General features: G+C 38.0%; 1 protein-coding gene across 7 annotated transcripts in view; it reads right to left on the reverse strand.

The window, feature by feature from the left end:
* Nucleotides 1–24,991, reverse strand: part of SLC4A7 (solute carrier family 4 member 7) — a 120,405-nt gene that overhangs the window by 5,590 nt on the left and 89,824 nt on the right. For 5 of the 7 annotated variants that reach the window (XM_061127642.1, XM_061127639.1, XM_061127645.1 and 2 more), the window contains 9 exons: nt 22,601–22,762; nt 21,851–21,964; nt 19,209–19,370; nt 18,816–19,067; nt 14,609–14,677; nt 13,100–13,273; nt 7,308–7,439; nt 3,453–3,550; nt 238–345 (listed from right to left, as the gene is read on the reverse strand). In XM_061127642.1, the coding sequence (XP_060983625.1) occupies nt 238–345; nt 3,453–3,550; nt 7,308–7,439; nt 13,100–13,273; nt 14,609–14,677; nt 18,816–19,067; nt 19,209–19,370; nt 21,851–21,964; nt 22,601–22,762 (1,271 nt within the window). The remainder of the gene's footprint in view (nt 1–237; nt 346–3,452; nt 3,551–7,307; nt 7,440–13,099; nt 13,274–14,608; nt 14,678–18,815; nt 19,068–19,208; nt 19,371–21,850; nt 21,965–22,600; nt 22,763–24,991) is intronic. The other 2 variants (XM_061127640.1, XM_061127643.1) reach the window with 1 other exon arrangement.

The following is a 24,991-nucleotide window of genomic DNA, read 5'->3' on the forward strand; positions in this document are numbered from 1 at the left end:
TAACTGTAAAAAATAACAACAAAAAAAAATCAGTACCCATATCTGCTCCAGTACACAGAAAAATGATGGACAGATGAAAGGAAGAAGGAAAAGAAGAAGAAAAAAAATGTTGGTTTTGTTAAGTAAGGAGAATATAAATTATGTAAATTGAGTTAAATTGAATGGTTTTCTAAATAGCTATCCATAAGTAAACTAGAAGCCGCTACAGTTAGAAAATGCATAAATTGTTACAGCTACCTCGTGTTAGGTCTGGGTACTTTGGCATTCTCAGTGTTCATGGACAGTGCCTTCCACTGTGCAGTTTTGGCCATTTCATCTGATATGTTAACAACTGAGGGATCAACACTGAAGAACAAATACACTTTCTGGTTAGTATTGTGTACTTTCAAAAGCATTAATACTGTCATTCTTATTATCTACATAATATTTGCTTTCATCAACTTAAAATTGAGAAAACTCTTTGCCATGCACTTAAACCAAGGTCCAGCAAGATATCAGTACTTTGGAGTTCTTTATAATAAAGGTCTCATGGGGAACTGCATCTTTCCTTATAATCAAAACTAGGAATGAGACTAATTAACTTGGCAATGATGCCCAAAGGTGATAATCTTGGCTATAAGTATACTATTAAAATAACAGGAAAGAATATATTAATGTGCTTTTAAATATAAAAAGTGATACAGCATCAAGTCAATTAGAAAACTTTCATAATCTGCACAAATTTTAGTTGCAGCAAACAACTATCCAAAGTACATAAAGAAAAGTAACAATTAGGATTTAAAACATTTTTTCCATAGTTTTTAAAAATCATTAAAAAGAATTCTGGGAAATGGGACGCTTTAAAATTAGAAATTAAAATACTTCAACAGATAAAATACCAAAAAGGTTTGTCTGTACCACTTTTAGCTGATTATTACTTTATCAGTAATATGGTAGCCTCAAAGTGTTACTATTAGTATATAAAATTTATCAAAATCCAAAGAACAAAACACTTCCTTTCATTGTAAGAAACAAACGTAATTATACTGTGTCTCTATGAAATACTGCAGAAATTACCTCAAGGCCCCAAGTCCAGTAATGAAGACATCCATAAATAATCTGGGGCTTAAGGTTGTCAGTCACAAGTTACATGAAAGTACTAGGAAGTTAACAGAAATACACTTGCCAGTCCTTTTGCTTCACCCAAAGAAAAATATTTCATGCAAACAAGCAATGAATACAAATGTCAAAATAGATGTTAAATTAACACTGTGGTGAGAGCCAGGTCACAAAGGGCTATAGAGCAGTCCTTTGTTCACACGTTAAGTCTGCCCATCATTGATGACGTAAGACTGCAGAAATGAGTGACAGAATCACGGGAAAGTCTCCAAGGCTGCTTCACCAAGTCAAGTTTTCACAAGCGCACACGTTTGGACACCCAGATTCACCATGGCGGTACCTGAAACCCAGTATACCCCAAGAAAAGGTTTCTTTGCTCAGTTGCCAACTTCCAATAATTGAAGAGACAAATTCCTGAAACACTTTCTAGCTTCTAAATGTTTCTTCTCTACTACTTCTCTACTTTCCCATCAGCAGAAATTGAGACTCCCCCTCCGAAGAAAGTAGACATTTTGTTTCCTTCCAAAATAAAAACTAGATGGAAAAAATTTTGTCTACATTCAATAAATTATTTTCATATTTTGTAGGACTTCACGGTTTCCAAATGCTTTCCTATGTTGCTAAGTTATCTTACTTCATTTTTATGGCGTATAATCCAAAGCTTGGAGAAGGGAATGGCTACCCACTCCAGTATTTGTGCCTGGAGAATTCCACTGTAGCCCAGTGGGCTACAGTCCATGAGGTCGCAGAGTTGGACATGACTAAGTGACTAACACACACACAAACAAACAAATCCAAAGCAGACTTAAAGTTCTGGCAGACAAACAGGTCAGCCAATTCCTGGTACTTTGGATGTTCAAGTTTTAAGCAAAATGGCATTAATCATGGCTCATGTCATCATTAGACAAAAGTAAATATACGTATGTATACCCATTCTTCTTGTTAAATATCAGAAAGTATAAGTATGGACTCCACTTAAATTTGTCAAGGTTCATGTGTAATCACGGTAAGGAAAAGCTAATGCAGGACCTACAGAAATTAAGTGGCCAACATCTCAGCCAACTGCTGAGTCACTAGTAACTACCACGGCAGTTCCTACACTCTTTGGACTTCCCTGGAGGCTCAGACGCTGAAGAATCTGCCTCCAATGCAGGAGACCTGCGTTTTATCCCCGGGTCGGGAACATGCCCAGGAGAAGGGAATGGCAACCCACTCCAGTATTCTTACCTGGAGAATTCCACAGACAGAGGAGCCTGGTGGACCACACAGTCCACGGGGTTGCAAAGAGTCAGACACGACTAAGCAACTAACACTCTCACTTGCACACTCTTTTTAGCACAAACTCAGTACACTGATTCATTTAACAAACAGTTACAGAATCTAGAGAAGCAGAGAACTGTACATGGATATACCAAAACGTCTATACTTGGCATTTAAGATATATACAAATTTGAGGGGAAATCATGACAGGTGACAAAGAATACCCATGATAAAAATAGTAAAAAGTATTAGAGAAAAATTACTTGTGAATTCATTTGTCAAAACTAATCAACATATAGAGTCCAAATGTGACCTCTATAAAGTTAAAAATGAAAAAAGGTTGAAGTAAGATAATTAGATATTAACAACATTTTCCATTAACTGGTCAAGGAAGGAACCTATATACCTTCTAAAACTGATTTTTGTACTATAAATGGGTATTTGTAAACAGAATAAATATATAGGTGAATCAGATGTGTAAATAAATTATAGAAGTTTCTAAAGCTAAAAGAAAAAAAGCTTACATTTCCAAACCTCTATGTTTAGTTCGTAGATTTTAAAATAAATCGCCAAAATCATGTATGATAAAACTATACATAATAAACATTAATTTTTCCCTAGTATGAGCCCTCACTGGCAATGGGCAGATGATACCTTTGAAAACTGCAGGAGAGTTTCAGGGCCTCTAAACATAGTCATCTATGGGAAGGTCATCCAAAGATGGATTACAAGTGTTATTTTCCAGCAGGCATCAACCTCCATCATAATGAGGGCAAGGGAAAAAAATACAGTTGTGCTACTCAGAGCGTGGGAGTACCCTAAGACTGGGTTTAAACTTCACTGAAACAGAAGGAGTGAGAACGACAGGACAGTCTCTCCCTGCCCGCTCCATCCTGCTGCTGTCAGCGGGAGGGGAAGGAGACAGCAACTTCCTCCTCCACCTGCGGGAAGCCCTCCTTCAGCCCCCACGTCAAGGGCAGTGCTTGTCATCGTTTAAAAAGCAGGCATCATGACTTTAGAGACACACTGCATGGCCCATTCATGTGCCTGACGTGTAAATAAAGCACACTTTAAAATGCAAAGCTGCATCTCACCTGTATTTTAGCGCCTTCATTGGAATCTGCAGGAGGCTTCCCCCTTCAAATGGAAGATGCACAGTGTCTTCACCAGCTTGGAGCATTCGCTCAGCTTCCTTGAAAGAACAGACGTGAAGAGATGACTTTTCCCAGAATATTTCCAGGACCAATTAATGTATCAACATCTTAAAGAATTAGCAAACCAAACTGACAATATTTATTTAACTTGCCATGACTGAAAATTTCATTTTATTATTATGAATACATACTTGTAACACAAGGTGAAAATAATCACTTGTAAAGACTAATTTTTAAGGGTTATAACTTCCACTTCTGGGAGTTAATCATTAGCACTATTTAAATATAAATTTAGCTACATAAATTTTATTTTCAAAATTTATTACTATTAGCATTACTCTTGGCCACTCCACATGGCACATGGAATTCTAGTTCTCTGACTACTGGAAGCGCAGAGTCCTAACCACTGGGCTACCAGGAAAGTCTCCATAAATTTTATTATCAACTATTACACAGTTATACAATGGGAGGGGGGCTTCCCAGGTGGCCCAAGTGGTAAAGAATCTGCCTGCCAATGCAGGAGACACAAGAGATGCGGGTTCAATCCCTGGGTTGGAAAGATTCCCCTGGAGAAGGAATTGGTAACCCACTCCAGTATTCTTGCCTAGAAAATTCCATGGACAGGGAAGCGTGGCCGGGTACAGTCCATGGGGTTGCAAAGAATCAGACATGACTGAGCACGCACACGCCATGTACAACGAGCAACAAAACTCTGTGAAATCTCATGGCTCTCATTACAACACAATATAAGCAAAACCTCACTTGGCCAAACAACTGCTTGTCCTGGGAGCCAGTCCTGCCTATGGAGGATGTACAAGAGGCCATAAGTTGTCAGTAGCAGCCCCTTTTCTGACCACCCCCTCAAGCTGAGAACACCTAAGCTAAGAAACACGAACCCAAATCATGACACAATCATAATGAGGATGGAGAGGGGGCAGTACAGGAGACACAGAGAGAGTGCCTGTCTTACTAAAAGAAATCCCACAACTTGGAGGTGGCAATGCACCTGGTTTTAACAAAAACAATATAAGATTAAAAAGAAATTAACCCTAAAATTTCTCAGCACTCCCTGCAACTCTGTGATACACTTGGATGCCATTTCTGGGTAGCATGGTGGGGCTGCTGCCTCCCACTGTCTCTGACTCCGCTGCTTAATGTGACAGCTCACGGTCAGCAGCCTCTCCAACCTGTCAAGGGATGCTGAGGATGGAAAGTCTATGCTGGGCTGGGAGGAACCAACAAGAGTTCCTGACAACTCTGGAACCATCACACAAGGTCACTTTAACTTTTAAAATTCCTCTTACAGGACAAAAAGAAAAAACTCTAGTGTTTAAGGCAGCTCTACTTTTGTTCTGTGATATGCACATGACCTTATTCTAAGTGATACAGGAAGTAATAAGCAAGCAAGTTTACCTAAGTATTTTATAAATAAAGTATATCCTATTTGAAAATCATCAAAAGCTTACATTTACAGATATATATAGCCTTGAACGAAACAAAATTCTTAAAAATTTTGGAGACTCAATTCAACTGTTTCACAATTAGTATCCTCATTAAAAAGTCACAATTTTTATTTAAAAGTAAACATAAAACCAGTAATTTTGCCATAAATCAGCACTGAAAAATCAAACCATGAAAAAATGCCAACAAGTTTCTAAAAGCATTTGTCTGCAACTTTAATAAATGCTTTTCCATAAACACTACGCAACACAAGTTATAAATTGTGCTGATTTCTCTCAAAACTTAGACAAAAAAAAAACAACTCAGCAATTTTGAGTTCTATTTAAATAGGACCACAACTTTTAAAAATGTGTTATCTTATCTTTGATTTTTCAAACAATATTTTGACTGGGAAAATGAAGTGAGGCGCTGAAATCAACGGAATCATCTACGCTACATAACTCAAGTGTCTGTGTGCCCTTCATAATAGGTTGCAGTACCAAACTGGTTGTTAAAAAATTCAAATTCAGTATAGACTATTCATGTAAATCTCAGTATACAAATCAACTAAGGGTACATAATACTGAATATAAAAACTAAAATTTTACTACATTTTCTATAAAAAGATAATCTACTTAATGTCACTTTTGTCCTTACATATGCCATATTATTAAAATGCTGTTAAAATTAAAATGAATGCTAAAATGTACTCATGCACATTTAAGGTTATGTTAGATGGAAGACTGTGATGTAGAATTATTCTGTGTTATCTATGTTTTAATACTGGTAAATTCTTCTGACTGTTGATTTATATACATATGTAATTTTTTTTAAAGTATCTCTGTGTAAGGGCTGACGGCAAGTTGGTAAAATGGGTAAGAGTCCGTGTTTAGGACAATCTGCTTACTAATTTCTCTCTCTGTTTCCTTTTTTGTAAACTGGGAATAATAAAACTATGCACACTTTTTAAAGTAATGCTCAAAATTCTCTAAGCCAGGCTTCAACAATACATGAAACGTGAACTTCCAGATGTTCAAGCTGGATTTAGAAAAGGCAGAGGAACCAGAGATCAAATTGCCAACATCTGCTGGATCATCAAAAAAGTAAGGGAGGTCCAGAAAAACATCTATTTCTGCTTTATTGACTATGCCAAAGTCTTTGACTGTGTGGATCACAATAAACTGTGGAAAATTCTGAAAGAGATGGGAATACCAGACCATCTGACCTGCCTTTTGAGAAATCTGTATACAGGTCAGGAAGCAACAGTTAGAACTGGACATGGAACAACAGACTGGTTCCAAATTGGGAAAGGAGTACATCAAGGCTGTACATTGTCACCCTGCTTATTTAACTTATATGCAGAGTACATCATGAGAAACGCTGGGCTGGAAGAAGCGCAGGCTGGAATCAAGATTGAGGGGAGAAATATCAATAACCTCAGATATGCAGATGACACCACCCTTATGGCAGAAAGTGAAGAAGAACTAAAGAGCTTCTTGATGAAAGTGTAAGAGGAGGGTGAAAAAGTTGGCTTAAAACTCAACATTCACAAAACTAAGATCATGGCATCTGGTTCCATCACTTCATGGCAAATAGATGGGAAAACAATGGAAACAGTGACAGACTTTATATTTTTGGGCTCCAAAATCACTGCAGCTGGTGACTACAGCCATGAAATTACAAGATGCTTGTTCCTTGGAAGAAAAGCTATGACCAACCTAGACAGCATATTAAAAAGCAAAGACATTACTTTGCCAACAAGGTCCATCTAATCAAGGCTATGTTTTTTCCAGTAGTCATGTATGGATGTGAGAGTTGGACTATAAAGAAAGCTGAGCACCAAAGAATTGATGCTTTTGAACTGTGGTGTTGGAGAAGACTCTTGAGAGTCCCTTGGACTGCAAGGAGATCCAACCAGTCCATCCTAAAGGAAATCAGTCCTGAATATTCATTGGAAGGACTGGTGCTGAAGCTGAAACTCCAATGCTTTGGCCACCTGACGCGAAGAGTGGACTCATTTGAAAAGACCCTGATGCTGGGAAAGACTGAGGGCAGGAGGAGAAGGGGACGACAGAGGATGAGATGGTTGGAAGGCATCACTGACTCAATCGACATGAGTTTAAGTAAACTCCGGGAGTTGGGGATGGACAGCGAGGTCTGGCGTGCTGCAGTCCACGGGGTCGCAAAGAGTCAGACACGACTGAGCAACTGAACTGAACTAAACTGAACACTTTTTAATAATAAGGTTCTTAGGAGTTGATTCCCACTGAAGTGACTATAATAGTGTTTGCTGCTTGGTACAAAATATTAAACAGTAAGTAAATAGTGTACATTTGAAATTCATTTTTTTTTTACCTCTTTCTCTTTTTTCTTTTTGTCGTCTTCTTTCTTTTTCTTACTTTCTGGCATGAGATCATCAAGCCAACTAAGCTCTCTCTTTGTGAAACATAGATCCATGAGTTTGCGAACAAAGACTAATGCAAGAACCTTTAAAAAAGTAAGGGAGAGAATATTCAGTAATATCTAAAAATTATTTATCAAAAAGTATTTATCAAATCATAAATAAAAAAGCACATATATTTTATTTTAAAATTACTTTACACATCATCTTATTTCAAAGAAGCTTAGTCACCTATTTATCTTTTTCAACTTTCTGCTCAAAGATATAAAGAAAATTATATTTTTAGCCTTTCCCTATATAAGTCCCTTGAATTCTGTATAAAATTATAAAGCAGATAATGATTATCTTCACAAACAAGATTATTACTTTTTATGATGACTTTACATTATATAATATTTAATATTATATATTATAAATATTATATAATATTTAAAATCTCTTCAACAAGGCATTAGAGAACCCACTTTCCAGCATCAGGTTTTACTCTACAAATTACGTTTGTGAAAAAGACACAATATTCTTTAATTTGCTTTTCTTTGGTGTTAAGAGCTTCCCCAGTGGCTCAGCTGGCAAAGAACCTGCCTGCCAATACAGGAGCTACCGGAGATGCAGGTTCGATCCCTGGGTTGGGAAGATCCTCTGGAGAAGGAAATGACAACTCACTGCAGTATTCTTGCATGGAAAATCCCATGGCAGAGGAGCCTGGTGGGCTAAAGGTTGAAGATGTTTTCAACTGTTCACTGGGAATTTTATTTTATTTTTTTTTTTTACTTTTTAACACTTTTTATTTTATATTTGAGTAGAGTTGATACAGTGTTGTATTATTTTCTGGTGTACAGCAAAGTGTAAGTTATACACACACATGCATCTATTCTTTTTCGGATTCTTCTCGCATATAGAATACTGAGTTATTCCCCGTACTGTACAGTAGGACCTTGCTGTTTCTTTATTTCATACATAGTAGTGTATATATGTTAATCCCAAACTCCTAATTTATCCCTCCCCATCACCTGTCCCCTTTGGCAATGGTAAATTTGTTTTCTATGCTTGTGAGTCTGTTTCTGGTTTGTAAGTAAGTTTCTTTGCATCTTTTTTTTCTTTTTAAGATTCCACAAATAAGTGGTATCTAATGATATCTGACTCTGTCTGACTTATTTCACTTAGTATGATAATGTCTAGGTCCATCCATGTGGCTGCAAGTGGTACTATTTTGCTCTTTTTATGGCTGAATAATATTCCATTGTATATATGCACCACATCTTCTTTTCCATTTCTCTGTCAATGGCCGTTTGGGCTGTTTCCAAGTCTTGGCTACTGTGGATAGTGCTGTTATGGACACAGGGGTGTATGTATCTTTTTGAATTATAGTTTCTGTCTGGATATATGCCCAGGGACTGCTGGATCATATGGCAGCTCTGGCTGTTTAAGGAATCCCCATAGTGGCTGCCCCAGTTTACATTCCCGTCAACACTGTAGGAAGGCGCCCTCCTCGCCACACCCTCTCTAGCACTTTTTAAAACTGTTTGTTTTTGGCTGTGCCGGGTCTCCATTGCTGTGCACGGGTTTTCTCTAGTTGTGGTGCCTGCTGAGGAGTCTGAGCTCTAGGGTGGGAAGGCTTCAGAAGTTGTGGCGCACAAGTTTCAGTTGCTCTGCAACATGTGGCATCTTCCCAGACCAGGGATTGAACCCACGTGCCCTGCACTGGCAGGTGAATTTTTTTTTTTTTTTTAAACCACTGGACCACAAGAAGTCCTCCAGCATTTCTTGTTTGTAGGCTTCTTGATGAAGGCCATTCTAACCAGTGTGAGGAGATACCTCACTGTAGTTTTGATTTGCATTTCTCTAATAATTAGCTTCCCAGGTGGCGCAGTGGTAAGGAATCCATCTGCCAATGCAAGAGACACCGTTCAATCCCTGGGTTGGAATGATCTCCTGGAACAGGAAATGGCAACCCACTCCAGTATTATTGCTGGAAAAATTCAATGGACAGAGGACCCTGCAGGCTACAGTCCACGGGGTCACAAAGAGTCGGACACAACTGAACACCAGCGCAATAATGAGCGATGTTAAACATCTTTTCATGTGCTTTCTGGCCATCTGTGACATGTTTTCTTTAGAGAAATGTTTATTTAGATCTGGGGTGTTTGCTTCTTTGATATTGAGCTGCATGAACTGTTTGGGTACTCTGGAGGTTAACCCCTTGACAGTCACATCATTTGCTAATATTTTCTCCCATTCTATGGGTTGTCTTTTTGTTCTGTTTACGGTTTCCTTCACTGTCAAAAGTTTGTAAGTTTGATTAGGTCTCCTTTGTTTATTTGTTTTTATTTTCATTACTCTAGGAAGTAGATCTAAACAGACATTGCTGCAATTTATGTCCAAGAGCATTCTGCCTGGTTTCCCATCTTCTGTTCTTACTGTTTCTTACCTTTTGCCTTTTTTTCCAGTTGGTTTTCAACTGACTTCTGCTCATGAATTCCTAAAAGTTCTGTGTAGTTTGGATAGAAACTTTCTGTCTTATATGTAACAAATATTTTCTCCCAGTTCACAATCTGATTTTACTAAGGACATACAAAACTATTATCATGTAGTCAAAAATGTCATCTTTCTTTCACTGTTAGATTTCCCTACCTTCTTTGAAAAATTATCTTCAACTACTCAATTATATTCTAAATTTTTACTATAACTTGCTTTAACATTTAAATTGTGAATTGATTTACTATTTCTTTCAGAATATGATATTACATAGCAACTTTATTTGAGCTTCCCTTGTGGCTCAGCTGATAAAGAATCTGCTTGCAATGCAGGGGGCCTGGGTTTAATCCCTGGGTTGGGAAGATCCCCTGGAGAAGGAAAAGGCTACCCACTCTAGTATTCTGACCTGGAGAATTCCAAGGACTGTATAGTCCATGGGGTTGAAGAGTTGGACATGACTGAGCAAACTTCATTCACTCACTCAGCAACTTTATTTAGCTCCTAGTAAAATAGTCTAACTTTTTAGTCTAATCTTTTATTATTTTTCCATTTAAGTGAATTTACTGCCTTTAATGAAATAACCCACTTATGTTATTCAGGTGGTAAATTCTCATATATTCTGATAAATTTCTGAAGTCATTAGTCCTGTCTTCAGATCTATTTGTCAGTTCTTATGAGATTTCCTACTGTGTTAGCCATGCTGACTTGATGACAACTTATAAATATTCAGTTATCAAAACACTATGGCATTAGCACAGAGTCAGGTCTTTCAACCCTTGACCCAACCAGGAATTCTGAACTATAATGACCTTTGTTTTGTTATTCTCTGATATTTATTACAACTATATTTTACTTTAATATATAATTTACATATCTAAAAATATCATATATACAGTTTGATGCTTCTGAAAAATACATATACTCTTGTAACCCACATTCCAGTAGGACACAGAATATTTCCACCATCCATGTTGTAGCTCTGGCATCTATTTTTCTCTATGAACTTTAAAATTACCCAGTTCTCACTGATACCACCCTTCTGCCCCAAACACACAAATATACATGCAAATAAAATTAGTAAACTTCATACTTGCAAGTGATATTTTAATAATACTAAGAAGTACCCAAAACAAAGAATACGGTGTATGTTTCTATCTGTTCAGGTCTTAATTTTACGTCCTGCAATATTGTTAAGGGTTGACTTGTGTCCCTCTGGAAAACATGTAAGTACCAGCTCCTAGCACCTCATAATGAGATTTTCTTTAGAAACAGGGTGGCTGCAGGTGTAATTAATGAAGAAGAGGTCACAGTGGAGAGAAAGGGTTCCTTGTGCAGCACGCTAGCGCTGTGCTCAACTGGTCATATGCCGACACAGTGACCACCCAGCACAAGCCACCAAAGGGGCAGACCAGAGTGAGGCAACTGCAGGCCAAGGGGCGCCAAAGGCTGTCCGCAGAGGCCGGGAGAGGCAGAGGGGGAGCCCCCTGCAGGCGTCGGGGCAGCAGGGCCCTGGCCAGACCTCGGTTTCTGCCTTCTGGCCTCCAGGACTGTGAGACAGATCTGCCGCTTTAAGCCCATGAGTCTGTGATACTTTACCAGCTCTAAGAAACTAATACAAATATTACTATACTCTTTTTCTCTTTAAATAAGTATCTCCTTTTCAATTTATTAACTATTTTATAGTTTTTGGTCAACCTCATGAGTACAGTTTTTTTCATTTCACTTTTATAGCATTATTACTAAGATAGAGCCTGTATACTGGTTATCATGTTTTCTTGTATACAGCTACCTTAACAAAATTCTTACTAATTCTATTAAGAGATTTTAGTCTTTTCTGAGTCATTTGGGTTAACACGTATACAAATAATACTATTGTCTCATTGTACCAAATATTATATTACTCTCATCTTATATCACAGTCAGAACTTTCAGTTCATACCGTTAGCACTAGTAAACAGTGGGCTTCTCCCTCTATGTCAGGGGTAGGCAAACCACAAGCCCTCAGGATAAATCCATTCCACCGCCTGTTTTGTATGGCTTAGGAGCTAAGAATAGCTTTTACAGATGAGCATTTAGATCTAATCTGATGAGAGGAACAGTAACTTTTAACTAACTCCAATTAAGTGATATACTGTCCCAAATGAAAAATTCCCTTCTCATTGGCAGTCTTTCATTTAAAAAAAAAAAAGCTGTACAACTACATTTTGAATTTTATTAGTAAAAACTGTGGAAATTTCTCTCTTGTTATGTAAGTGTCTATATAATAGTCTAGTGGCCTTCAAAGCTGACCCTTTACATAAAAGTTTATTGACTTCTACTCTAGATGTTCATATATTGGTATAGACTTGTGTACTACTGTCTTAAAACCTCTCAAACCACAGCTGTGGTTATGTATTTTTTCTCTTTCTTTATCTTGTATATTTTACTTATTAGAAACGAGTTATCCATTCTTGATCTTTACAAACAAAAACTTAGTTGCATTTAAGTCTTCTTGAAAAATAAGGGCAATGAAGGCTGTACATTTTCCTACATGTATAACTTTACCTCTATCTCATAGATAAAAAGTTATTTATTTCAATATCTCCTCAATGGGTTTTGTTTTTTTTAAAACTCAGTTTTCCACCTCGGGCTTAGTTCAGAATTTAGTCTCTAAATACTGAATATTTTTTAGTGGCTTTTTAATATTCATTTGTAATTTATTTGCAATCAAGGAATATTACCTGTATAATTTTCAAAGATTTTCTCTGTGGCCAAGTATATAAATCAACTTTTACATAATATTTGCAAAAGGATGAATAGTCTCTATTTGCAAAGTGCAATTTTGTAACGTGATAATTTAATGAATTATATTGATTCTTATTAACATCATCTATAATCTGTATCACTTTTTAACTTCTGGATCTATCGATTTCTAAAAAAGATGTATTGAAATAGCCTATTAAAGACACATGTGTTCTGGTTGCTCTGCTTTTAGGTCAGGCTAATATTTGTTTCATAAACGTCCTAAACTCTGAAGTTGTTTAAAAATACAACACATTGTTCTACACCCTAGGACTAAAAATAAAAACAAAATTAGAAAATGACAAGCAAAATTCAATTTTGAAAATGATGGGTTTCTTAGCCAGAAAGGGCTAACTCACATTTCAAAACATCTGAGGTTCCTGAAATCCTTTTCTCAAAGTTAATTATAAATGTTAATAAAGACAACTGCTATCAACACACAAAGACGTTATATTAATAATTAGTAATAAAGTCTGAAAAAAAGACTCACCATCATGGGGAAAACGACTGCAGCAGCGGAGGCTTTTATCACCCACAGGAGGACCAGGCAGGTGAGCTGGACGACGGTGAAGACGTGCACCTTCCAGAGCGGCACGTAACGCAGGTAGATCAGGTCGGGCTGGTGCTTGGCCGGCATGCCAAACAGCTTAATACGGTCAAAGAACTGGGTATCAAGTGGAAAACAGAACAGGAGAACATTTTTTACAAAAATGGCATTTCTGCTACTTAGGAAAAGAAACTCTATCTACTTCAGGGTAACTTCCCTGGTGCTAATATGTCCCGATAACATAGGAGTGTTTCAGTTGACAACATCTTCATCCAGGAGAAAAAAATCAAGGCAACCATTTGAACGAATGTGATTCATGAATCAGAAACTCAAGTCAACATGTTTTAAATTGGGGAATTAAACTAGTTCCACAAATTTATCTATGGAAAAACACACAACTCATCTAATCTCTTTGACTTCTTTTTCTAATATGTAAAATAAGAGAGTAACAATCTCCTAAAGTTCTTTCTAGATCTAACATGCCCAATTTTTATGAAAATAACCTGAGGTAACAGTCACCAAGTTTTCACCAAATGAAACAGAAACCATGAGCTGTTTCCTGGGTCTCTTTGAGCTTTAATTTCCTCATTTATAAACTGGGAATAAGAGCAGCCCTACACACCTCACAAAACTGTTGCAAAACAATTAAGTGAGTTAATGAGATCGGCTCTTGACCACAGGAAGGCAGACCCTGGACTGTATGAGCAAGTCAGGCTGCTGCGTCTGAGACGCCCGGTGCCCCGGAGCCGGCAGCTGGGACCACACGCCGTCTGCGGCCGGGAGCGGCGCCAGCGCCGCCTGGGCAGCTGCACGTCCCACGCGAGGGCCGGACGCACACGGATCCCAACGCGCTCCCCCAGCCTGCCCACGAAACGCCGCAGTGAGACAGCACGGGGCGGTGAGGAGACTGGCGTCTAACCTGCGCCCCGCTGCTCAGTTAGGAAGCTTCAGTGAGGCTATTTCTGCTCCACAATTTGCAAAATCAGCACTTCTTCCTTTCCTGCTTCCCAAGGTTGTTTTGAGGATAACAGAAAATCGCCTAGTACTAGGCTCTATGAACTGTACTGCCCCACGCAAACGGCAGGTGTTGCCGTGGTTATAGAAAACTAATACCTGCATTTCCTTTTCAGCAACTGAAACTGCTGTTCCAAGATGCCAGGGACAGCCCTTTTTTCCCCATTCCAATCCTTTTAATCCCCCCTCTTACTATATTGGCCTTCATTGATAGTTACTTTTCATTAGCTTCAATTAAAATATGTAAGGACACAGGTCATGATGTCACTTTCAGGGGAAAAAAATGTACAACAATAATTATTTAGAAAATGTGGATTTGAAGCCAATAGTTAATCTGTGCCCAAAATATCAGAGCTGAGAATACATCACAAAAACAATCTTTGCAAATGTAAAATGTTTTAAGCTTTTCTACAAAATCATTAAATGCTTACGACTTGCCTGGATTCCTTTTAATGAGGAAACTCCCATATAAAGGAAAACGCCATATAGAACAGGCATTGGAATGAACTGGAAGTAAAATGACCACAATTAGAACTCATGCAACTAAAGCAATTTCACATCAAAGATACATAAAAACATTGTGAGTTCCTATGAGATAGACTTAAAAGATCTTTCAGTGATGACAGGGGGTTCCCGATGGCTCACTGGTAAAGAATCTGCCTGCACTGCAAGAGACACAGGAGATGGGTGTTCAATCTCTGGGTCAGGAAGATCCCCGGGAGGACGAAATGGCAACCCACTCCAGTCTTCTTGCCTGGAGAATCCCACGGACAGAGGAGCCTGGAGGACTACAGTCCATGGGGTCACAAAGAGTCGCACATGACTGAGCTTCACACTCAGTCAGTGATGAGACTTGTGATAATGGTGATCACACGCACTTCAGCGATGACACTGAACTTTTCTATAAACAAGAAAAGCGCTAGTATACAATAACCTTCTTGAAGAATCGTCTTCTACATGCTCTCTTCTAAGAAGGGACTATGTTCCAGGGTTAAGAGTACAGGCACCACAATCAGACTATTTGGCTTAAAAGCCCTTTTAACCTCTTACTGAGACTTAACCTCTCTTTGTTTCAGCTTCTGCATCAGACTGTCTTGAAGGTTAAAAAACTTCAAACTCATAGAATACTCAGAAAAGCACAAGGTACATATTAAACCACTCAGAAAGTGTTAGCCGTGATTATCACTGTCCTACCCCTACAGTGACTGATAAGCAGCACCATTTACTGAATATGTATAATAAATAAACACCACTCCCCAAACGAATGTTCTCATTACTTCAGCAGGAAGTGGGATCCCAAACTGCCTATGAGCCCATGCCCAGGTCTTCCCCAGGAAGGACGCAAAACTGACGCAAACACCACACTGACACTCACCCAGGGAGAGACCTCTGAGGAAAGGAGACCTAACCGCCGGCCAGCGGAGAATCACACTCACTCCCTACTAAACAACCTTGTACGTGCTTAACTAAGGACAGCGGAAGAGAAGAAAACACGTCAAAAGTTGCATCAGTACCCTCAGGGAATCCCAAGAAAATATCTAATCCATAAAGCAACTGTAGAATGCTAGGAAAAAATGAATAACCAGAATGAAAAAAATTACAGATATAATTATCAAAATAATTTAAAAGAATTTTAGAATACTGATTTTGACAAAACTAAAGAGATCATTAAAATGATAAGGAAAATAGGGGAAACTTTAACAGTGAGAGTAGAGAAGAGGAATGTAACAATGTATCCAGGAGGTCTAACATCTGTCTACTTGAAAGTGAAGAAACATCTAAGAGAAAACAAAAGAGGAAATAAACAGCTGAAAAATATTCCCATAGTCAAGGCTCAAGTTTCCAGAGTAAAAGGATGCACAGAGAGGCAAGCAGGGTAAATTAAAAAGTACCTATCTATCTACCTAAGTACGATGGTGAAACCACAGAACACTATGAGCACAAACGACATTTTGGTAGCTTCGAGAATGGTAAAAAAAAAAAAATGCTTGTGAAGATACAAACACCAAATAGATATCACATCTGTTATCAGAACCACTCCACTGATCTTTAAGCAACAACAACTTTAAGACTCAAAGAAAAACACATTTGAACCTTGAAATGAACAGCCATCTATTAAACAAATATGAGAGTAATTTGCACCATGCGAGAACTCTGAAAGTTCACTAATTATGGTACCATACATGCAAAAACTACTCAAGGAATCCTTTTAGCAATATAAAAAAATTCATTTAGCAATACAAGAAAAAGTGGAACATGTAAATGTACTTTTTTAAAAAGAGAAGTTAACAGATATTAAGAAAATTTATCGGGCTATTATTCTAAAACAGTAGGAGCTTGGGAAATGAGGTGTGTTTCTGCCTCCACACAGTCTGATCTCACGCTTAGTCCTCGGCGAGTATTTTTATATCATCATAATACTGATTGGGGACGTGTATAGAATGTATAGAAATTACATTTCTATAATTTAACTTACCAAAGAAGCAAAGAGAGTGTAAATGTGGGTAACCTTTACAACAATAAAATGTAGCCAACCAAAAAACAAGTGATGAAAGGGAGAAGGGAATGTGGGGGGTAAATCCTCATAAAAGATATAACCTCAGGACAGACGCTCTCAAGCTTTTTGGTCTAAAGACCCCTTTTCACTCCTAACAAGTACGGAGGACCCTCCTCCCAAATATTTTTGCTTATGTGGATTCTATACTTAGAGAGATATACAAATAGATAGGCAGGTAGGTGTATGGGAAATAGATACTCACCCACATTAGAAATGAAAAGAAAAATTTTAAATAGCTATTCTTAATTCATTTCAAAATAATAAACGCCTTACAAGGTAATATAAACAGTATACTTTTACTGGAAAGCTGTAATTTCCAAAGAACGTAAGATTAAGTGAGAAGAGCAGCATTGCTGTGTGTCCCTGTAAATCTCTTCGGGGGGCGGCTAACAGAGGACCCCTCTCTCCCGCCTCTATCTAGCTCGGCGTACCGCTTACGGGGTTCTGCCCAAAGGCCGTGAGGACAACCCCGCCTCGCAGAGGCGCACACCTGGGCGAGCGGGGCTCCTGCAGGCCCCACACAGAGGTCCTTGGGCGAGCCTTTAAGAGTCACTGTCTCAGGCAGCGAGAATCACTACTCTATTTCACTAAAGATAATAAACTTAGAAATAACATTATAAAAGTATGCAGAAATGTAATGGCACTGACTAACAAAATATCTTAAAAAACAAAGGAGTAAAAAGTTTACTTCTAGAAAGTTGCTTTTGGAAAGTGAGAGAAAACAAGCTTTTCCTTTGAGAGCTTTCTTGATATTCTACTTGAATTTTTCTGCCTATAATATGCAGTTAATACTTTAAAATGTTTGAAACTACTGAAAACCCGTGTAAAGGGCAACCCTGGCCAGTAGGGGGCAGCGTCCACACAGGACGGCACCGCATGTTTCTCCAGCCTCCGGCTCTAACAGGACCACTCACCACCAGGAAGCAACTGCCCATCTGTCTATCCGTTTCACCAACCAGACTGCCAGTCTTCCGAGCAGACACTGTCCTGTTTGTTGTCGTTTCCTCAGTAGCTAACAGTACAGAAAGTACTCAACAAATATCTGGCCAATTAGTTGGCTGCACAAAAGGAGGCCAAAGAATTCTAGTACTAACAACAACTTTTTTAGTTACCACGTAACACACATGCATACAATGCTCCACATTTGTATTTTATAGTTTACAAACAAAAAAACAATGGAAGTGAGCTCTTTCATGATTAACAGAAAATACCAGATTAGATACTTAGCTAGGTTTGCTATGACTGTTTCTTGTTAAATTACCAGATTCAGTAGAATATGTATAGTAAACCTCAGATGTGACTAAAAGATATGAGGGCTACTACTTATATCTCATTTAGTTCATCAGGAAGAATGTATTCATTCAATTAATAGCAGTATTATTTTTCACATTTCAGTTAAATTACTGTTTCATCTACCTTTCAATATTACTTCCTCTAATATACTTATAAAATTCTCTAGGTATATTCTTCTTTTAGATCGTAACTAAGCCACAGATAAACTTCTTCCAAAACTCTGCAGTCTTTTTTTTTTTTTTTGACACCAAATACTATTTATTTGAAATTATCATGACAAATATATATAACTATACATTAATTAAGTCAAAGAAAAGAAATTTTTAGGAAGTAAAAAGAAGCCACTTCCAAGTTTATTAAGTTAAGATTTCCTCATTATGGTATTATTTTGGTAGTATTCAGTATCACAGGTATGAACTATCTTGTTGCTTGTATTATTGTTTTTGTTGTTGTTTAGTTGCAAAGTTGTGTCTGCCTCTTTGTGACCCCATAGACTGTAACCCACCAGGCTCCTCTGTCCATGGGAATTCCCAGGCAAGAATATTGGAGTGGACTGGCATTTCCTTCTCCAACTCTGCAGTCTTTAATAGTACCCTTTCACATTATTTTTCAAAAGGATACAATCTAATCCTGATACCTACCATAGCAACCACCATTCCAAAATATTTATTTTCCAAGTAAACTCTAGGAAATGAAACTATTTTAGATATTTTAAAGTTTCATTTTCATACTACCAAGTATAAATTTTATGACAAAAAAAAAGATTTTTAAGACATTGTAACAAAGAGATTTTACCTTTAGTACTGAAGTCATGAACACAGACAGGCCCATTAGAATAAAAATCATTAGCCCTGTCACCCGCTGTTCACGAATGCCCAAAAACTTGGGTTGCTCCCCAGGAGCAGAGCATTCAGATTCCACTTTTAGGCTGTTGACATGACTTATTGACAACACCGTTGCAGCCACAAACCATGGAAGTCCCATGACAGAGCACACTCCCAGCATGACACCAACCACGAGCAGGTCAAGGTGGTAGCCAGCTCCTTTCTGAAAAGGGAAGCCAACACGGAGATCTGTCAGCATATACTGTTCTCTCAGGTTCAAATTCTGCGCTACTCATAAAGAGAGAAGAAGCTAATGTTCACCTCCAACTCAAAGAAAACTCTCGGGACACACTCTGAAAATTACCTTCAACTTGTGCTCCTTTCTGTTGATGATCACCGCCGTGATCTGCTGATCCATGAAGATGAGAATGGTGCATAGCAGAGCCGGAATGGCCGCAATTAACAAGGTCCACCAAGGGTTCTCTCCCAGCGGGCTTATGATCCAGCCCCTATTTTTATCAGTAGGCTGTTAAAACATTGAAAAATTCAAAGGAAGAAAGAAAAGTTTCCTTCTAACAGTACAGACTGTGTCTACCCCCAAGAAATGCCAAGGGGTAGGAAAGAACTGGACCGAACCCTGGAATCTGTTGTGAATTATCTGCAGAGACACTCGTGGGGATTTTCTTGTCCCCGAGGTAGGTCCCTGTGCACGTGACTGAGCCACTCTCTCCATCCGGAGGTAGCATCTACGTCCTCCCCTTGGACCTGGGAACAAGGCCATGGCGACCCCGTGATTCCTGCGTCTTGGCCTGGAAGGACCTTGCTGCTGCTCTTCTAGCCTCCTGGAGCCCCAGGGTTAAGCTCTGAGTAAGCCTGGATAACCTTTCTTGAGGATGAGACACAGTATGATGAGACAGGGTCTGAGTCCCTTCATTCAGCCTCTGCGCTGAGCTCCCAGACATGCCCCCACCAAAGTAGTAAAGACGGCAGGCACCCAAAGATCCCACACCAGCGGACCAGACCACCCCCACCTCAGCCTAGGGCCAACGTCACAGATTTATGAACAAAAAGGAACTGTTGTTTCAGGATATGATGTTTTAGGAGATTTGTTATGCAGTGATAGGTAAGCGAAGCAGAGTTTCATTTCAACACACGCCTATCCACTCCATATAAAGTGAAGGCAGACTACCTACTAGGTCAACTCTGAAAACTATCAATAAACCGCCTTGTAGACCCTATAGACTAGCCATCGTGACAGCGTCAGTACTCAGGCCGCACTGGGCCTTGGCCCATTATTCTTCCAAAGCAGGGACTGACACAAACCTGACACTTCATCAGATACTAATATATTTCAATGCTGTAACATAAATTTGCTTTAAATGAAACATTTTTAAAGCTCCTAAGAATCTAGCATTTTTGGAGGGTATTGGATAAATTGAAATTTAAGCATGTTCCTATTACTTAGCCTTTATATTAAGCCTATTTTTTTCTACAAGAAAACATTTTTGTCAATATAAAAGGGAAATTAACTGACTTCAAATTTAAATATTATCATTTCCCCACACGGATACACATGATAATGCCTCACATTCAGTACTGCACGTGGATAGAAATGTTTTCTCTATATAATGCATATATTCTTAACTGTTTATTTCCCCAAGTGTATTTAATAACCCTTGAAATCAGTTTGCTACTTCAAAGCTAGATAAATGAGTAACAAAGATATATTTGGAACCAGAATAAGGAAATGGGACCAGGATTACAGGAAATTACATTAATATAATTTACAGTTTTGTCAATTTGTAAGACTCGGTAAACACAGAATGACTTAGATATAGTTATCTCTAATGGCTTAAAAGCTTTAGTGGCTCAATATCTATGCTTTTAAACAAAGGTCTCCAAACTTTTTATATATATACTCTTTTATATACTTTTATATATATACTCTTTATATATATACTCTTAGCAGGAAAAAGACATTTATTTACCCATATGATTCTATATTTATTTATGCATTACATTACTAACAATTATCTTTATAGTGAAATTCATATCATAAATATTATAAAGCTTAATGTTTCTTATTTTTAGATAAAATATGAGTAGATCCATATAATTTGAGGATCATTTTCCATGACGTACTCTACTTTGGAGGACACAGGTTTTAAAAATGATTCTATTTTTTAATCCCTGTCAGAGAAAAAACAGACTAAATTTATTTTCATTATATTCCTTATTTCTAATCCCCTTTAAATTTTCTGCTTCTCAAAGTCATATAATTTGTTAAATGTAAATACAGGCAGTGACACAAATACCTGATTATTAAAAATTTCCAGAAACTATTCAAAAGCTACCATCTCCAACTTAGAAGGGAAAATAATTATCAGATGTTGCATTATGCAGGCCATGGGGTTGGCAAAGGGGCAGATATAAGTGAGTGACTGAACAACAATACAAAAAATCTGTAGTTTTAATGAAACCAAAAAGTTCGTGGTTCCTCAGACTAAGCATCACTTTTCTTGTGGAAAAAAAAAAAAATTCTTTCTTGATTCTGATGAAAAATGTTACAAGACACTTTCCAATTACTGTCAGATATATCAATCACTCTTCTAGAAATTTTAATTAGGATCACCTTGCTACTCTTATAAATTCAAGTTTGAGTTACTTCTTCACAAAGGAATAAAGAATGTTTCTTTCACCTGGAGAGTGTATCATGGTCAAAAATTTTAAATGACTCTGATCTCCTCACTATGAATATTTCCACTTACTCTCTGTGAGGGACTAGATTTGATACCTTCTTGCTTATTTCCTAAATATGTTCACTTGTTTCTGTTCATCTTGTCATTGTTTATATCTGTGAGAGGTATACATACTCTTTCCTTTCAAAGCATCAGCTCTTCACAGAGAATGTGCATATTTTAAAAATTACTAACTAGCAGGCAGTATCTTACTTTAAAGTAGTTTGGTATTTCCCAGTAACAAATAGCCAAGTGTTTTAATCCTTACCTCGAATTTTTCAGGAACATGAAGTTTAGGAGATGGAACTCCTACAAGGTAGTCAATTACAACCATTATTACTATGGTGAGAAATACAGCAAAGTCACTGATTGTCGAGCGCACCTATGTTAAAGGGGTTACGTTAGTATAGACACAGAAATACTGTCCTTTCTAAATAATTCATATCTTTTACAGATTAAATGTGCCACTAGAAAGTGTGAATAACTTTTTAATTAGTGATGATGCATCAGTGAAACACATTTATAACTAATATTTTTTACAAAAGATAAGAAACACATTTCACAACTAACCTATCATGCCCCTTGATGCCATTGTCTTTCTGTTGTTAGCTCAGATAGGAAATACACACCTGTAAAACTTTATTCGAATATAATTGCTTTACAATGTTAGTTTCTGCTGTACAATGAAGTGAAGTAACTACATGTATAACATGTGCCCCACCCCTTGCACCTCCTGCCCACCCAGCCCCTCCAGGCCATCACAGAGCTCTGAGCTGAGCTCCCTGGGGTACACTGGGGCTTCTCACTAGCTCTCTGCTTTACATGTGACAGTGGGTATGTCAATGCTGCTCTCAGTTCACCTTCCTCGCCCGCCCTCCGTCCACATGTCTGTTCTCTACACTTTTCACTAGGAATAACTTCCTTATAGCTGCTTGACATAAAACTACTAACCTCAAACAATATCTTACTGTTTAAAAACATGAGAATTACAAGAACTCCAAAATTAAACCCCAATTACCTTGGTAGGAAAATAGCGCTTGGTCTTAAATTGCTTGAGGAATGAAGACAGAAAAAATGTTGTGAAAAATAAGATGACAGACCAAAAGAGCACATCTGGAATATAAGGTCCATGGAGACTACAAGCTGATCCTACAAATGTACCATGGTAGATTTTACATTCCTGAAAAAAGGGGTGAAAAACAGAAAAGGAAGGGGTAAAGGGGATTCTCAGATATCCAATAAATTACCCAACTTCTCTGACTCTAAGATGCTACTTATCAAAAGACACGCCATTATTCTGTTTCACTTAGAAAAACACAACATCAAGACAACGTTAAAACACAATCAGTTTTAAAACACATTTTGAGTTCAGAGAGGTAATGGTTTGACAAATCTGTGCATCTTAGAAATCACTGAAAGGAAATGATGTATCTTGTCAAGTTACTACATCATACACTCCCTTCTTTAAACTCTTTATTTCCTTTAGTGAAAGGTTTATATATTGAGTATTAATTCCCAGATATTTTGTTTGCCTCTTTGGTCAACAATTTTACTATCTTTCCATTACTTTTGAACAAGTTGCTTAAAATAAAATCAAAAGTCAGAAAATTACTACTCTGCCTTTACAATGCTGAATAAGAGATGGCTATAGTACTAAATTCAACTCAATAGTAAAAACTGTGTTTGGCTTTTTTGACTTTTTTTCTGACTTTTCTAAAGATGAGATTAAAACAGTAAAGTGAACCACCGAAATATTTCCTTTAATAAAATCAATAATGTAATCAATAATATAGCACAATTATAGAAATATATTGACTTGATTTTCCTTTTGAGGGGAAAGAATAACTGAAAGACAACCAGAAATTAACAAAAACAACTGAAGTCCTTTTCTCCTTACTTATATTCTAATGAGATTCATTTTCAAAGCATAAATCAGGTTTCCTGAAAGAAAAACAGCCAAAGGAGAATCCATTAACAATGGATTCTCAAGAGCCACATTGAGAATCCGTTATTCTCAATTTCTATGTGCTAACATTAGTGATCCTACAGTTTACAACATGGATCGTAGAAATGAAAGCTACAGCCATACAAAGAAACTTAACATGGTCCTAACTTAACATCAGGGATCAAGAAACACACTGAACAGACCACACGTAGAAGCAATCTGAAATATTAGGACATCCTGTTCAACATGAAGGGTTCTTCATTTTTTTTTTTAACAAATCACTTTCATTTGAACACCTCCATTAACTCTACTTCTTTCGGAACAGCAGTTCCTTTTTCAATATATAGCAGTACAGTGCTGTTCTAGGCTGGTGACTTATGGACACAGTGCTTTGTCTCCACACTGTCCCAGAACCATCCGTGTGGATAAGGTGTCGTAAGTCTATACTGCCCATGCACTTGGCCAGCAGCCAGTCACATGACATGAGCACGTCGAGTGCAGCCAAGAAACTCAACTTTTAATTTTATTTAATGTGCGGTTAAATACAGACACATGTGGCCCGTGACTACTGCACTGCACAGCACAGATGTAAATGATCAGCGGGATAACACTGCAGATGAAATCCCTCCAACTCTATATTCAGGAGCTAACTATCACCCTAAGAGAGAAAGGGATGACCTACTAATGCTTACATGATATAAAAAGCACCAGAGCAGCTCAGGGGATGGTGGGTTTTCACTGATACTGCTAGCGTCACTGGACACCTTTATTTCTAAATCCCAACCTGGGAAGTGACCAAAACAGCTACTCTAGAGCTAGGACAATATTTCCCAACAAAATACAAAAACATGTGTGTAACAGTCTTCAGTACCCAGCAGGTGCTCATTACACATTTCTACTCTTTTTTTCCTTTTCTTTCTCTCAGTGCTCAAGTCAGACTAGTCTCCACCAGGTAAACAGGTTCAGTCTGAGCACCCCTGATCAGAACAGGCGGGTCCCAGAGAGGCTGAACAACAGAAGGCAGGACAGGTGGGTACGAGCAGCTGAACTGTTAACTTTGGGACCTGCAACCAGCAACCACAGGCTGATGAGCGTATGGATCCAAGAGGATCTAGAAACCCGAAAGCATATTCATAACTTTCTAATAAATAATATCTTGGAGGGCTTCCCTGATGCTTCAGATGTTAAAGAATCTGCCTGCGATAGAGGAGACCCACGTTCGATCCCTGGGTCAGGAAGGTCCCCTGGAGAAAGGAATGGCTACCCACTCCAGTGTCTTGCCTGGAGAATTCCATGGACAGAGAGACATGGAAGGCTACAGTAGTCAATACAATTGAGCGACTACACTTTCACTTTTTTTTCAGTGTTCTGGAAGCCAAATATAGTCCCTCTTGACCTCTCTTCCCTTGATCTCAGTTTCAGTTTTTTCCAGCTTTTACATTTCAGGACATGATAAAAAAAAAT

Source organism: Dama dama, chromosome 24 (genome assembly GCF_033118175.1).
Source record: "Dama dama isolate Ldn47 chromosome 24, ASM3311817v1, whole genome shotgun sequence".
NCBI classification, from domain to species: domain Eukaryota; kingdom Metazoa; phylum Chordata; class Mammalia; order Artiodactyla; family Cervidae; genus Dama; species Dama dama.